At 38.3% G+C, this 17,352-nt stretch overlaps 1 protein-coding gene and 1 pseudogene across 3 annotated transcripts in view; both read left to right on the top strand.

Annotated features, from left to right (window-relative positions):
- RAB6A (RAB6A, member RAS oncogene family) overlaps window positions 1-17,352 on the top strand; it is a 78,236-nt gene that overhangs the window by 19,813 nt on the left and 41,071 nt on the right. For both annotated transcript variants that reach the window (XM_081240867.1, XM_081240868.1), the window contains exon 2: window positions 10,927-10,985. In XM_081240867.1, coding sequence (XP_081096993.1) covers window positions 10,927-10,985 — 59 coding nt within the window. The remainder of the gene's footprint in view (window positions 1-10,926; window positions 10,986-17,352) is intronic.
- Window positions 3,455-5,012, top strand: LOC308620224 (zeta-crystallin-like; annotated as a pseudogene). The gene has a single exon. The product of its transcript is annotated as a zeta-crystallin-like (transcript).

Raw genomic sequence — 17,352 nt, 5'->3', positions numbered from 1 at the left:
GCCATGGCTCACGGGCCCAGCCGCTCCGCGGCATGTGGGATCAATCCTCCCAGACCAGGGCATGAACCCATGTCCCCTGCATCGGCAGGTGGACTCTCAACCACTGCGCCACCAGGGAAGCCCCTATATTCTTTTCCATTATGGTTTATTACAGGATATTGAATATAGTTCCCTGTGCTATACAATAGGACCTACTTACTTATTTATTTATTGTTGCATTGGGTGTTTGTTGCTGCACGCAGGCTTTCTCTAGTTGGGGTGAGTGGGGGCTACTCTTTGTTGCGGTGTGTGGGCTTCGCATTGAGGTGGCTTCTCTTGTTGCAGAGCACGGGCTCTAGGCGTGCGGGCTTGAGTAGTTGTGGCTTGTGGGCTCTAGAGCACAGGCTCAGTATTTGTGGCGCACGGGCTTATTAGTTGCTTCGCGGCATGTGGGATCTTCCTGGACCAGGGATCGAACCTATGTCCCCTGCATTGGTACGTGGATTCTTAACCACTGCGCCACCAGGGAAGTCCCTAGGACCTTTGTGTTTATTTTATATATAGTAATTTGTATCTGCTAATCCAAAACTCCTAATTTATCCCTCCCCCAGCCCCCTTTCCCTTTTGATAAGCATAAGCTTGTCTTCTAAGTCTTTGAGTCTGTTTCTGTTTTGTAAATAAGTTCATTTGTATCATATTTTATATTCTACATATAAGTGGTATCATTTGGTATTTGTCTTTCTCTTTCTGACTTAACTTCACTTACTTAGTATGATAGGTCCATCCATGTTGCTGTAAATGGCATTATTTCATTCTTTTTGATGACTGAGTAGTATTCCATTGTATATATATATACCATATCTTCTTTATCCATTCATCTGTTGATGGACATTTAGGTTGCTTCCATGTCTTGGCTAGTGCTGCTATGAACATTGGGATGCATGTATCTTTTTTAATTAGTCCAACTCGTCATTTTATCCTTAAGATACATTCATAGATGAATGTTAACTTTGTTGTAGGAATAAAATAAAAGCCCTGCTGCCATCTAAAATACTTCTAGAAATACAATCTTAGGCTGAAAGTAATTTTTTTTTTTTTTGGTCGCCCTGCATGCCTTGCGGGAATCTCAGTTCCCCGAACAGGGATTGAACGTGGGCCATGGCAGTGAAAGCCTGGAATCCTAACCACTAGGCCACCAGGGAGCTTGGCTGAAAGTAGTTTTGAGAGGTAATTTAGTTTTTCTCTCCTCCAGGCAGAACCACATCTGATACTGAATTCATAAGTTCATAATGTAACCAGGAAAGAAAAGTTCCACGAAACTGGTTTACACGAGGAAAATCTCAGAGGCTCCAAGGAACCTGTTACGCTTGAAGAATACCAGTGGCTTTCCATCATTGTCAGATGGTATTTGTGTTTGGCAAGGTTAGGAGATGAGACTAGAAAGGCTCAGCTCAAGTTTGAATGCCTGCTAAGGATCTTTAGCTTATGGAGACTGGGGAGCTTTGGAATGTTTATAAATTGTTGAAAGATACCTCTGGCAGTATAGAGGATGGACACTTTGTTTGCACAGTGCTTTATTCTCTTGTTCACTCTCTTTCAGTGGTTGTAAACTCCTTTGCGTTCAAGGCCTTACTTACATTTGTTTTACATTCTCATCCTCCAACCTCCTTGTTTCCTAGCACTTGGAAGTTTTGGAATGAAGTGAGAAATAGTAGCCATCCAAGCATTAATATATTTGTTTATGTTTTATTCATCTTTGATATGAGTAGCCAGTGGGTCATTACCTTTATGTGAATATCTTTTCTGTCTTCACGTTTTGTGTAGTCAAATATTTTTTGTTTTTACTTTGGATGTCTCCATTTCATCATCCTGGAAACTCATATCATAGGTCTAGTGCCTTTAACATAAATATTATTATAAAGAAATAAAGCATATTTATTAAAAAACAACTTTTGAACCATAAATGTGAAATTACTTATTCAGCAAATATTTTATACAACCAAATTCATTCTCCCTGTTTTTGAATGTTATTGTACAAGTGTAGTTGTAGTTCTCTTCTTTTTTTTTTATCATCTATATTGGAGTATGATTGCTTTACAATGGTGTGTTAGTTTCTGCTTTATAGCAAAGTGAATCAGCTCTACATATACATATATCTCCATATCTTCTCCCTCTTGCATCTCCCTCCCATCCTCCCTATCCCACCCTTCTCGGTAGTGACAAAGCACCGGGCTGATCTCCTGTGCTATGCGGCTGCTTCCCACTAGCTATCTATTTTACATTTGGTAGTGTATATATGTCCATGTCACTCTCTCACTTCATCCCAGCTTACCCTTCCCCCTCCACGTGTCTTCAAGTCCATTCTCTACATCTGCTTCTTTATTTCTGTCCTACCCCTAGGTTCCTCAGAACCTTTTTTTTTTCTCTAGATTCCATATATATGTGTTAGCATATAGTATTTATTTTTCTCTTTCTGACTTACTTCATTCTGTATGACAGAATCTAGGTCCATCCACCTCACTACAAATAACTCAACTTCATTTCTTTTTATGGCTGAGTAATATTCCATGTCTTCCTTTGTTTTTTTTTAAGTTTTAGGAAAAATGAAATCTTTATTCAATTTAGGTCTTTAGAGAAAGGCTACTAGCTTTATTGAACTTCAGTGTTGTTGACTAGGTTTGCTACATTGGAGTAGTGTTAGCTTGGTTTAATTGATTTTCTGTTTTGCTGTAGAATTGCATCACCTAGGTGAGACATCTTGTCTGTGATATTGCAGTGCGTTTTGCTTGCAGCTGAGCTTTTTTGCTGTGGTCCCTAGGTACCTTTTTCAGGTGTCTTCGTTACCATGATGGACTACAGATAGTGTTGTTTTTGTGTGTTTGTTTGTTGTATTTTTATGCATAACTCCTAACTAAAATCATAGCATCTGATTTAAGATACTGTTATTATCATAGCATGTTAATCTTTTATAATGGCTTATTTTTGTGGGGAAAAATTAGAAAATATAAATATCTTGTTGTCTGTTTCAGTATTATCTGACCAATATAACTGACCAGATTATGAAGCAGTTCATAAATGTTCATTTATATAGGTGTAGAATAATTGAGACTTCTCCTTTTATGCAAACATTAGTCTGATAATCTTTGAATCCTAAGTATTCTTGAAGAGTATATTATGTGAGGAATTACTTTACCACTTACAGAAGTTATCTCTTAAATTAGTATACCTTGGTCTTCTAGAGGCCAAATAATTAGTTCCTCTAATCTTTAATAATCAGCCCTTTTTTTTAGTTATCTTTGGTGCTCCAGTATTAAAATTATTATACATAGTAAAATTTACCATTTTAACTTATTTCTATGTGTACAGTTCAGTGGCATTAAGTATTTCACATTGTACAATAATCACCACGATGGATTTTATTTATCTATCTATCTATCTATTTATTTATTTATTTATGGCTGTGTTGGGTCTTCGTTGATGTGCGCGGGCTTTCTCTAGTTGTGGCGAGCGGGGGTTACTCTTCATTGTGGTGTGCAGGCTTCTCATTGCAGTGGCTTCTGTTGTTGTGGAGCACGGGCTGTAGGCGTCCCTTGCATTGGCAGGAAGATTCGTAACCCCTGAGTCACCAGGGAAATCCACAATAGATTTTTTTTTTTTTTTTGCGTTATGCGGGCCTCTTACCGTTGTGGCCTCTCCCGTTGTGGAGCACAGGCTCTGGATGCACAGGCTCAGCAGCCATGGCTCACGGGCCCAGCCGCTCCGCGGCACGTGGGATCTTCCCGGACCAGGGCACGAACCTGCGTCCCCTGCATCGGCAGGCGGACTCTCAACCACTGCGCCACCAGGGAAGCCCACGATAGATTTTTAATAACAGCTTTATTGAGATGAAATCATATATCACACAGCCCTTTTATCCATGGAATCTGAGGGAGCTCTCGCAGATTTTGATTTCCCACTCTTGAACTCGTATCTAGATCACCATGGTGACTGAACAGAGGTTGATGAGAGCTATTAGAGTTTTTTAATTTGTGGACCAGAAGTGATGAAACTCCAGTCGGATGTTGCCATACCAATTCCGAAAGACCATCAGGTTCTAATCAAAGTCCAAGCGTGTAGTGTAAACCCAGTGGACACACAAATTCACTCTGGTACCTACAGTAGAAAACCACTTCCACCTTATACTCTTGGATTAGATATGGCTGGGATAATAGAAGCTGTTGGAGAAAGTGTATCTGCTTTCAGGAAAGGTGACAGAGTTTTCACTACCAGCACGATCTCTGGGGGCTACGCAGAGTATGCTCTGGCAGCCAATTACCCTGTTTACACACTGCCGGAAAAAATGGACTTTAAACAAGGAGCTGCCATCAGTATCCCATATTTTACTGCTTATTGAGCTCTGCTCCACAGTGCCTGTGTGAAACCTGGAGAAAGTGTTCTGGTTCATGGAGCTAGTGGAGGAGTTGGGATAGCAGCATGCCAGACTGCTAGAGCTTATGGCTTAAAGGTTTTGGGCACAGCTGGTACTGAGGAAGGACAAAACACTGTTTTGCAAAATGGGGGCCACGAAGTGTTTAATCACAAAGAAGCTAATTATATTGATAAAATTAAGAAATCTGTTGGTGAAAAGGAGTTGATGTGATTATTGAAATGTTAGCTAATGTAAATCTTAGCAATGATTTGAATCTTTGTCACACGGAGGACGAGAAGTAGTTGTTGGCAGCAGAGGTCCTGTTGAAATAAACCCACAGGAGACATCATGGCAAAGGAATCTAGCATAATAGGAGTTGCTCTCTATTCATCCACCAAGGAGGAATTTCAGCAGTTTGCAGCAGCCCTTCAAGCTGGAATGGAAATTGGTTGGCTGAGACCAGTATTAGGTCCTCAGATTCCATTGGAGAAGGTGGCCCATGAAGATGATATTCAAAGCAGTGGGGCTACTGGAAAAATAATTCTTCTCTTAAAATGATTAATCATTTCATAGATTTCCTATGGAATTAGAGATCTCTTACCTCAGTTTTATGTACACTACATTTGCTTTAATTAGTATTCATTTGATTCAGTGAGTTTCTTATATTAAAAAAAAGATTTATCTTTAGAGCTCATAGGCATTGGAGTGCAATTTATTTTATAGCTGGCAATAAAGAATATTGCCTTCTACCTCTCATCAAGGAATTATTATAGTAGGAAATAGAATGTTAGTGGTCACTTGGCATTGGAGTATATTACAGAAATTCCTAACTGATACTTGATCATTAATTCCATACTTTGACTAAAACATGCTAATTCAAAATAAGACTGGTTGATTTCCAAGCCTACTTCTCCTTATAAAGCTTCTTTAGTCTCTGATTAGCCGAGAACTATATTGGACTTTGAAGATTTTCTGGACTAAACGAGACCCCATTTCCAAACTACTCTCATCTAGATCTACAAGTCTCTCAGAAGGGCAAGATAAACAATGTCTAGATAAATTTGTTAGTTTTCCAATATTTCCCAATGTATTAATGACATTCACTAGTTTAAAGATTGATTACCAATGATCCATATATTCTGAGGACAGCAGCCTTATATTTGGTATAATATGATACTAGGTACAATTTCCAAATAAATACTTATTGATTGATTAAACTTCAAAGTAGATTTAGAATTATCTGTTTATGTGATGGGGATCATATTTTTATTTAAATTTATAAATGAAATTAACACATTAAGAATGATCTGCTTTTGTTATAACATGGTAACTGCAATAAATTCTAGAGGAAATTAAAATTTTTTAAAAATAATCATATACAATTCACTCATTTAAAGTGTACAATTCAGTAGTTTTTAGTATATTCACAGAGTTGTGCAACCATCACCAATATCACTGATGAACAGAGAGAGATGCAAAAATCCTCAACAAAATACTAGCAAAAGAAATCCAACAATGCATTAAAAGGATCGTAACCATGATCAAGTGTGATTTATCCTAGGGATACAAGGATTTTTCAGTATCCGCAAATCAATCAGTGTGATTCACCACGTCAACAGATTGAAGAATATAAGCCATATGATCATCTCAATACATGCAGAAAAGGCTTTTGACAAAATTCAACACCCATTTATGATAAAAATCTCCAGAAAGTGGGTATAGAGAGAACATACCTCAACATAATAAAGGCCACGTGTGACAGATCTACAGCTGACATCATTCTCAACGGTGAAAAGCTGAAAGCATTTCCTCTGAGATCAGGAACAAGACAAGGAACAAGGATGTCTGCCACTTTTATTCAACATAGTTTTGGAAGTCCCAGCCACAGCAGTCAGAGAAGAAAAAATAAAGGGAATCCAAATTGGAGAAGAAGTAAACTGTCACTTTTTGCAGATGACATGATACTATACATAGAAAATCCTAAAGATGCTACTAGAAAACTACTAGAGCTCATCAGTGAATTGGTAAAGTTGCAGGATACAAAATAAATTCACAGAAATCTATTGCATTTCCAAACACTAACAATGAAAGATCAGAAAGAGAAATTAAAGAAAAAAATCCCATTTACATTACATCAAAGAGAATAAAATACCTAGGAATAAACCTACCTAAGGAGGAAAAAGACCTCTCCAAAAACTATAAAACGCTGATGAAAGAAATCAAAGACAACACAACAGTTGGAGAGATATACCATGTTCTTGGATTGGAAGAATCAGTATTGTCAAAATGACAGTACTACCCAAGGCAATCTACAGATCATTGCAATCCCTATCAAATTACCAATGGCATTTTTCACAGAACTAGAACAAAAAAATCTTAAAATTTGTATGGCAACACAAAAGACATTGAATAGCCAAAGCAATCTTGAGAAAGAAAAACGGAACTGGAGGAATCAGGCTCCTAACTTCAGACTATACTACAAAGCTACGGTCCTCAAAACAGTATGGTACTTGCACAAAAATAGAGCTATAGATCAATGGAACAGTATAGAAAGCCCAGAAATAAACCCACGAACCTGTGGTCAATTAATCTATGACAAAGGAGGCAAGACTATACGATGGAGAAAAGACAGTTCTTCAGTGAATGGTGCTGGGAAAACTGGACAGCTACAGGTTAAAAAAAAAAAATTAGAACTTTTTTAACACCATAATAAACTCAAAATGGATTAAAGACCTAAGTGAAAGACCAGATACTATAAAATTCTTGGAGGAAAATATAGGCAGAACACTGTTTGACATAAATTGCAGCTATATCTTTTTCAATCCATGTCCTAGAGTAATGGAAATAAAAACAAACAAATGGGACCTAATTAAACGCAAAAGCTTTTGCACAGCAAACTATAAACAAAACAAAAAGGCAACCCAGAGAATGGAAGAAGGTATTTGCAAACGATGCATCCTGACCGACAAGGGATTAATCTCCAAAATTTACAAACAGCTCATATGGCTCAATATCAAAAAAACAATCCGATCAAAAAATGGGCATAAGACCTAAATAGACATTTCTCCAATGAAGACATACAGATGGCCAACAGGTACATGAAAAGATGCTCAACATCGCTAATTATTAGAGAAATGCAAATCAAAACTACAGTGAGGGACTTCCCTGGTGGTGCAGTGGTTAAGAATCCACCAGCCAATGCAGGGGACACAGGTTCAATCCCTGGTCCGGGAAGATCCCACATGTCACGGAGCAACTAAGCCTGTGCACCACAACTACTGAGCCCATGTGCCACAACTGTTGAAGCCCACCCACTCTAGGGCCCGCGTGCTACAACTACTGAGCCCGCGTGCTACAACTGCTGAAGCCCATGTGCCTAGAGCCTGTGATCCATAGCAAGAGAAGCCACTGCAGTGAGAAGCCCGTGCACCGCAACAAAAAGTAGCCCCTGCTCGTCACAACTAGGGAAAGCCTGCACACAGCAACGAAGACCCAACACAGACAAAAAAAAAAAAAAAAGATTTTTTTTAATAACCCTAGATACCTTTTTTTTTTTTTGCAGTACGCGGGCCTCTCACCGCTGCGGCCTCTCCCGCTGCGGAGCACAGGCTCTGGACGCACAGGCCCAGCGGCCATGGCTCACGGGCCCAGCCGCTCCGCGGCACGTGGGATCCTCCTGGACCGGGGCACGACCCTGTGTCCCCTGTATTGGCAGGCGGACTCTCAACTGCTGCGCCACCAGGGAAGCCCCCCTAGATACCTATTTTTAATGATCTTTTTTTTTTTAAGATGTTGGGGTAGGAGTTTATTAATTTATTTATTTATTTTTGCTGTGTTGGGTCCTCGTTTCTGTGCGAGGGCTTTCTCTAGTTGTGGCAAGTGGGGGCCACTCTTCATCGCGGTGCGCGGGCTTCTCACTATCACGGCCTCTCTTGTTGCGGAGCACAGGCTCCAGACATGCAGGCTTAGTAGTTGTGGCTCACGGGCCCAGTTGCTCCACGGCATGTGAGATCCTCCCAGACCAGGGCTCGAACCTGTGTCCCCTGCATTAGCAGGCAGACTCTCAACCACTGCGCCACCAGGGAAGCCCCTAGATACCTATTTTTTATCGTCTGAAAAAGAGTTGAGTATCAGTTCAGCAAAGGTGTTGTTTGCTTAGTGTGATGTGACAAGCAGTGTCAAACTCTGATGATGTGGACTAAACAGGACAATTATAGAGCTTATGATCAGGGAAAACAAGCATTAAGCAAATCATTATAAGTTTACATACCATTTTACAGAAGGTTTAGGGGTAAACAACAATAAATTTACAAGGATCCCATATTGAAGAATCATATTTAAAATGCTTAATAATGAAAATTTAATCTTTTGAATAAAAACCGTTTCAACAAACAAGCTATTTTGTATTTCTTCACTATATATTTTATTTATAATGAAGCTCCTTTGCTTTTCTCCACCACTGTTTCCCCCACCACTATTTTGCCTTTTATCTCTTCAGATTTTTAGATTTACTTTTTATAGATTCTGATCAGTGTTAAATAATAGTAGTATTGGGCTTCCCTGGTGGCGCAGTGGTTGAGAGTCTGCCTGCCGATGCAGGAGACACGGGTTTGTGCCCTGGTCCGGGAAGATCCCACATGCCGCAGAGCGTCTGGGCCTGTGAGCCATGGCCGCTGAGCCTGCGCGTCCGGAGCCTGTGCTCCGCAACGGGAGAGGCCACGACAGTGAGAGGCCCGCGTACCACAAAAAAATAAATAAATAAAATAATAGTAGTATGTGTATTGTTCCTGACTTTACTATGATTGGTTCTAGGGTTTTGCCTTTAAGTACATATGTATTCTTATATATAAAAAATATTTTGGAAAAACATATACCAAAGTTTTAATGTTAGTTACGTATAGGTGGTAGGATATACGTAATTTTCACTTTGATCTTGATCTTTTCTGTGTTGCCCGCTTTATAACATGCATTTTGATCTTTTATATAGAAAAGGAGGGACATTTTTCAAAACAAAATAAAAACTGTATGTACTATTTACTAATGAAGAAATGCGTAGGTCTACTCATTGCTCCAAAAAGAGACTTCTTCCCAAACATCAGTTTGCTTTTGACCAGGGTGTAGGGAAACTAGCTTTAGCTGTTCAACCTGCTACTTTAGATTCTTTAAAATAAGACGTTTGGGAGTAGGTGATTTTATGGGATTCTTCCTTCTTTGGCTCAGTTTTTTCCTCAGGTTTTCCTATGGCACATGGATGGGAGGACATTTTAAGAGGCCAGGATCAGGTCTCTAAAAAGCAAAAGTTGAAATCAAAAGTTACTTAAATTCATACAAAAATATGAGTGACATGGTATTGTTTTTTTTTCTCCCCAAAGTATTTACATTTGGGAGAGCATTTGAGATATTTATTTGTTCAGTTCTTTTCTAATTGATATAGTTTCTTGTTTTCATTTAGTATTTATTGAATCTATGCCAAGCTACTGGAGATATAGGAAAATTAGATATGGTTCTTGCCCTTGAACACTGTGCCCATTGGTAAGGATATTGGCAGTATACCACTATTTTTTACCTAGTGGCACTTTCATGTGGATTAACTTAAAAATACCAATACAAAGTAGTATTATGAATCTTTGGGATTGCCCTGCCAAAGAATAGAGATCTGATCCTGAAATGAGTTTCAAAACAATTTTCCATTGTCATTTCATTCTTACTCTTAAGCAGTCAAGTTCTTGCAGCCCTCATACCCCTGCTAGAACTCTTCATATTTAGTTTTTATGCTTCCCGAGATTAAGCTTTGATTCACTGAATGAAGTGGACCTGACCTTCATATTCCCCAGGTTACTGTCCAGGAAGTTAACTATAATTTCTTCCCAGTGTAATCCTAGTTCTTTTTGTTAGGGCTCAAGTAAATATCTGCTTGCCTTTTGTGAATTAGAGATGTCAGCATAATTGATTGTTTTCCTCCATATTTTCTCTTCATTTTCCTCATCTCTTAACTAAATAAATATTCTTTTACCTGTGCTCTCAGTTTGAGAGATAATCTTTTGTTTGTTTGTTTGTTTGTTTGGGTTTTTTTTATGAGGAAGAGGAAGGGGGGTGGGGAAGAAGAACTTATTTAGTTGTTTTGCCTGGGCTGAGTCTTAGTTGCGGCACACCGGATCTTCGGGATCTTCATTGCAGCATGTTTAGTTGCAGCATGTGAGCTCATAGTTGTGGCATGCAGGCTTATTAGTTGCGGCCTATGGGCTTCTTAGTTGCAGCATGCATGTGGGATCTAGTTCCCCAACCAGGGATCGAACCCAGGCCCCCTGCATTGGGAGCACAGAGTCTTACCCACTGGACCACCAGGGAAGTCCCGAGATTATCTGTTATTAAAGAAAGACATTTCAACAAACTCAGGGCTGTATGTTTGTAAATTATTGTTAGTAGAACCATTGCAGATATTTCCCAATGAATTGAATCGCAGTTCTCTGTAGAAAAATTGCTTGAGAACCCAATTTAATGTGTTAACTGAATCAATCTTTTTTTTCCTTTCATTTCAGTTGGAAAGACATCACTGATTACCAGATTCATGTATGACAGTTTTGACAACACCTATCAGGTATTTTGTTTATGCCAACCTACTAGTTGTCTCTTATGTGTTACAAGTAATACTCAAGGTCCTTTTAAAAATTCATTTATTTACATTCAGACATGGATATAAAGGCATTTTCTGTAATCTGTAAAATTCTGTATAAATACAGGATTCTATGACATTTTCATCTATACTTGAAGTCAAGAATAAGTGAGTACTATAATTAGAAATCATTAACAGAAGATTTGGGAAGTTCACACATATGTGGAAAATTAAATAACTCATTCCTAAATAACCAGTGGGTCAAAGACAATCACAAGGGAAATTAGAAAATACTTCGAGATAAATAAAAAAAAAACCCACAGCATACCAAAACTTATGGGATACAGCTAAAGCAGTGTTACAAGGAAAAGAAAAGATACATTAAATCAGTAATTTAATCTTCTATCCTAAGAAACTAGAAAAAGAAAAGTAAACCTAAAGCAAGCAGAAGTAAGAAACTACTTTAAAATGTAGGTTTTATTATTCAGGTGTGGTGAGGCCAACAGATCAAGAGATGATTGCCATTGTAAAGGTAGTTTACTATACTCACAAATCTCAAGAGGAAGGGACACTCCAGGCCATATGAGGGGGGCACATGGAAGAAGTACTGGTATTGGTCTGGAGGTGAAGTGGGGGTGGGCAGGAAATGTAGGCACTAGCCTTTATTGTGTTTTCTGTGGGAAGGATGGGTAAGACCAGGTAAGGAAATATAGGATTGCCTACTTTGAGTAATTTCAGTGGTCTCTGGGCTGTAGGGCCTGCTCCTAGTTGTCTGCTGCTTGGCCCTAGGGTGATTAGGGCAGGGGAGTAATGACCCTGAGTGTGATAGAGGAGGTGGTTGGGGTATGGGTTTGGATTGGTTGGTTTTCATATGAAAGGCCCTCCACAGGCAAGTTTTACTTCTCTAGGAATTGGCAAACCCTGGGATGGCCAGTCCCTCCAGTATAAGGAAGGCCCCAGGTGTCAGGACAACAAAAATACAGAAAATAAAGACGTGCTTAATTCAGAAGCTAATAAAGATTAGAGCAGAAATATATGGAAGAGAGAACAGAAAAACAAGAAATTCAGTGAAACCAAAAGTGGTTCTTAGAGAAGATCAGCAAAATGACAAACCTAAAGGTAGACTAATCAAGAAAAAAGAAGGCTCAAATTATTAAAATCAGGAGTGAAGGAGAAGACCTTACAGAAATAAACAGGATTATAAGGGAATACTGTGAACAGTTATATGCCAACAAATTAGATAACCTAGATGAAATGGATAATTCCAAGAAAGATACAAACTCCCGAAACTAACTCAAGAAGAAATAGAAAATTTGATTATACCTATAATAAGTAGATAGAGTTAGCAATCAAAAAACTTCTTACAAAAAAAATCGCAGGCCTAGATGGCTTCACTGGTCAATTCTATGAAATGTTTAAAGAACAACACTAATACTTCGTAAACTTCCAAAAACAGAAGAAGAAATACTTCCCAACTTATCCCATGAGGTCAGTATGACTCTCATACCCAAACCAGGCAAAGACATCAAAAATAAAACTACAGACTAATATCCTTTATGAATATAAACACAATAGTCCTCAGCAAAATACTACCGAACTGAATCTGGTAACTTGTAAAAAGGGTCCTATACCATTTACCAAGTAGGATTGGTAGGTTAGTACCAAGATTGCAAGGTTGGTTTAACATACAGAAAGTGATGTAATACGCTATATGAATAGAATAAAGGACAAAATCAGGGGAATTCCCTGGCAGTCCAGTGGTTAGGGCTCCACACTCTCACTGCTGAGGGCCCGGGTTCAATCCCTGGTCGGGGAACTAATATCCTACAAGCCACACAGTGCGGCCAAAAAGAAAAAATAAAGCCATGCAATGTGGACAGACAGTATCACATTATTTCAGTAGACACAGAAAAAGCGTTTGACAAAATCCAGTAGCCTTTCATGATAAAAACACTTGGCAAATTAGGAATACAAGGGAACTTTCTAAATGTGATAAGGGGCATCTCTATGAAAGACCCACAGCTAACATCAGATGTAATGTTTAAAAGCTGAATGTGTTCTCTTTAAGATCAAGAACAAGACAAGGATGTCTGCTCTCAGTTGCATATGTATCTAAGTTATATGTGTGTATGTATCTTAGTTTAAAATGCTTAATTGTGAAACGAAAATCAAAGAAAAAGCTAAAACGAATAAATTAGTAATCTCCATACCAGGTACTTTCACTGAGGCCCTAAGCACATTATAAATCTTTTTCTGTATTAACTTTTTTGCTGCACGGCCTATGGGATCTTAGTTACCCAACCAGGGGTCGAACCGACGCCCCCTGCAGTGGAAGCGCAGAGTCCTAACCACTGGACTGCCAGGAAAGTCCCTGTATCAACTTTCTGAAATATTCTTATTAAAATAAAATTTTTTTAAATCCCCTTTAATTGAAGTATTTTACATCTGTATTACTGTGTAGTTAGTATAAAAACTTGATTTCAGGGCCTCCCTGGTGGCGCAGTGGTTGAGAGTCCGCCTGCCGATGCAGGGGATACAGGTTCGTGCCCCGGTCTGGGAGGATCCCATATGCCGCGGAGCGGCTGGGCCCGTGAGCCATGGCCGCTGGGCCTGCGCATCCGGAGCCTGTGCTCCGCAACGGGAGAGGCCACAACAGTGAGAGGCCCGCATACCGCAAAAGGAAAAAAAAAAAACAAACAAACAAAAAAAAAAAACTTGATTTCAATTATTTGTCTTAGGAGTATATCAAATATTGATCTGGTTAAAGGAATGGTTAATTTCCATAGTAATTAACTGCCTCTGTCTCAATTATTAAACCATTTTTTATTTTTCAGAAAGCTTTTAGGGTAAATATAAAATCTGAATCCTGTCCCTTTTTTAGTATGTATTTTCCCATATTTGAAATATTTATTTTACTTCAGGGATATGCCTTCTGGTTTGAACACTAAGAAAACTGAAAAACTTGGGCATTTGTTTTCTAGGAAAAAGTTTGTCCAAAACCATCCAACTACTAAATGGTAGAACTAAGATGTAAACAAAGGTTTTTCTAATTGATCTTTGACAAAGGAGCAAAGGCAGTACAATGGAGCAAAGATAGTCTCTTCAACAAATTGTGCTGGGACAGCTGGTCATCTGCATGCAAATGAATGTAGTTACAGAGGTTATTCTCAAAATGGACCTAAACACAGACCTAAATGTAAAACTCTGTAATGAGCTACTGGAAGGTAACATTGGAGAGAACCTAGATGATCTTGCATATGGCAGTGACTTTTTAGATACAATACCAAAGGCATGATCCATAAAAGAAGCAGTTGATAAGCTGGACTTCATTAAAATTAGAAACTTCTGCTCTGCCAAAGACAGTGTCAAGAGAATGAGAAGACAAGCCATAGATTTGCAAAAGGCACACATGACAAAAGACTGTTATCTAAAATATTCAGTGGGATCTTATAATCGATAGTAGTAAAGAATTATTAATTCCTTACATTTTGATAAATTTTGACAGATATGTACACCTATGAAGCTACTACTACAATCAAGATTAAGAACATTTCCGTCTCACCCCCAAAGGAATTTGTTTCTAATTAAGCCTTTTATTAAAACCCATAACGATCATGAAACAGGAATGACTAAAACATAAAAATGACATTTAAGGAAAGTCACTTCTTAAAAGCCAGTGAATATGTATAGTATAAATTCTATTACATGCTTTTGAATATTTCAGAAATGGTTTAGTTACATCTTAAGACACTATAAAAAGAGCAAGTTTAGAAATGAAAAGATAGTACAATTAGCAAGAGTGCTTTGGGTTTTTTTGGACCCGTTTATATCGGATATCCTCAATTTTCTAGGTCCCTGCAACTCTACAGCTTATAGCTTCACCTAGATGACCTCTTGCATACTATATTTTGATTCTGAGCAATGCTTCTCTCTCTCTTCAGCAGAGAAACTATAAATACCAGTCTTAGGGACTGAAGAAAGTATTGATGTCATTGAGCCATATGTAGAAAGTTCCTGAGAGTGTTGAGCTCAAGTCTTTGGGAGTGGAACCAAATACCATATGCTAAAAAATTTGAACTAGAGTCAGAGTCTTAGGCTAAAGAATTATGAGTTAGAGCCTGTAGTTGGAGTTCTCTGGGTATTTCTGAAGTATTTCATTTTACCCAAGTTCTCTGTGAAATTAAGGAGATCTTTCCGGCACACCTAAAGTGCTGTTGCTACTTATGCACTAAGACTATTGCTGCTGTTCATTCGGACATTTATAAGGGCAGTGATGTTGATGGGGTGAGGTTACATAGAATTTGAGAGATAAAGGAAAGATTTTGATTCTTTGTGAAGAAGTTGTTGCTAGTGAAGCCAAAATATCATTGTACTTTGGCATTAATAGGAGATACTGATTTACAATGTAAACTACACGTTTTTGTAAGAATTAGGTACAGTCCGAGGTATTATCTTAGTTTAGCTCTAACAGGAAAATTTGGATAATGTAGCACCCCACATCCTTACCTAGGGAAATCATCTTGACAGCATATCAAGTATTAACTTGATATATGAAGAATTGACCATATGTCGTTAGCTACAAACTTAGTTATCAGGTGAAGAGTTGTTCAGTGGATTATTTGAAGATTCCCTACCCCTACCCCGACCATACACACAAGAGAAAGACTTCTGAAATGAATAATTGAAGAGCTAGTCTCATAGCTAGAAATGTATTATTGAGCTGTATGTAATATATATCTGAAACTTAGTGAAGTTTTATTTTACAAAAAAGATAAATTTTATGTAATTCATAATTCATGCCCTATTTATGATTCCTTTGCACTGAATTAATTTCATTTGAAAAAGGCTAAACTGGTTGGCCAGAAGAGTCCTTAATTGACCATATTTTAGTCATTATTTCAAAGTAAAGCCAAAAATCTAAGTTACCTGGGAAACTTATTTCTAGTTAGAGAGTCTGGAAGCGTTTCTCTTAAGTTGCTCTAGCATTCACCACTTCTTTTTCTTTTATCAATTATAAACCCACAGATTTTTCTAACAGTTTCAACTATATCAGTTTGAACCATATTACATTGCTATTTTTATCATTCAAAAATGGTATAATATTGGCCATTTTATATAGTTCAACTTAATATAAATAAGCTCGGGAAAGATTCCCACAGTTGGAGTAGTTTAATTCTTTTATTTGAGGAAGATTATATTGCTCAAAGTAACCTTAGAGATTACTTTGAATTTAGAGAATTTCTTATTCCAAAGGCTGTTACAAATCAACAGTTAAGTTCAGGACAGCATAGATAAAACAGTGGGTTTTATTTAATTTATTTATTTTTAAAATTTTATTTACTTTTGGCTGTGTTGGGTCTTCGTTGCTGCGCGCAAGCTTTCTCTAGTTGTGGCGAGCTGGGGCTACTCTTTGTTGCGGTGTGCGGGCTTCTTAGTGCCGTGGCTTCTGTTGTTGCGGAGCATGGGCTCTAGGCGTGCAGGCTTCAGTAGTTGTGGCACGTGAGCTCAGTAGTTGTGGCACATGGGCCCTAGAGCACGCGGGCTTCAATAGTTGGGGCGCATTGGCTCTAGGGCACACGGGCTTCGGTAGTTGTGGCACGCGGGCTCAGTAGTTGTGGCTCGCAGGTTCAGTAGTTGTGGCACACGGGCTTAGTTGCTCTGTGGCATGTGGGATCTTCCCGGACCAGGGATCCAACCTGTGTCCCCTGCGTTGGCAGGTGGATTCTTAACCACTGCACCACCAGAGAAGTCCAAACAGTGGGTTTTAGACACTCTAATGAACTTGTCCAGAAAGATGGCGGTGGTGAATAAATATATCCTTAATCTCTTTAAGTTAAAGCTCTAGATTATTCTATACAGAATGCTAGTTTATCAGTAGAAACAAAATCCTTAACTAGATGGACTGTTTTGCTGATTCTGTGTTTGATTTGTCTTTTTATTTTTGTTTAATTTTTAATGACTTTTTTTTTCCTTTTCCAGAAGTATTGTCATTTTATTTGGGGTGGGGGTGAGGTTCTTTTTTATGATTGTGGTAAGAAACTTACATGAGATTTTACCTTCTTATTAGATTTTTAAGTGTATACAGTACAGTATTGTCATCTATCTGCACAATGCTGTGCAGCAGATCTCTAGAACTTGTTCACCTTGCATAACTAAAATTTTATGTCCATTTTAATGACTCATTTTTAAAATTCACAGACTCTACCTAGTTTCTGTCCTAATCGACAGAAATATAATATGGCACAAAGATATGGAGGGGAAAAATGTATATACATATATTTTTCCCACATATGTACATATATGTAAACATATTTTTAAATGGGATTCCCTTCTAAACTGGATTCTTTATCAG

The sequence above is a fragment of the Mesoplodon bidens genome, assembly GCF_964165515.1.
Source record: "Mesoplodon bidens genome assembly, chromosome: 7".
In the NCBI taxonomy this organism is placed as follows: Eukaryota; Metazoa; Chordata; class Mammalia; order Artiodactyla; family Ziphiidae; genus Mesoplodon; species Mesoplodon bidens.
This window is presented reverse-complemented; position numbering and strand designations above follow the sequence as displayed.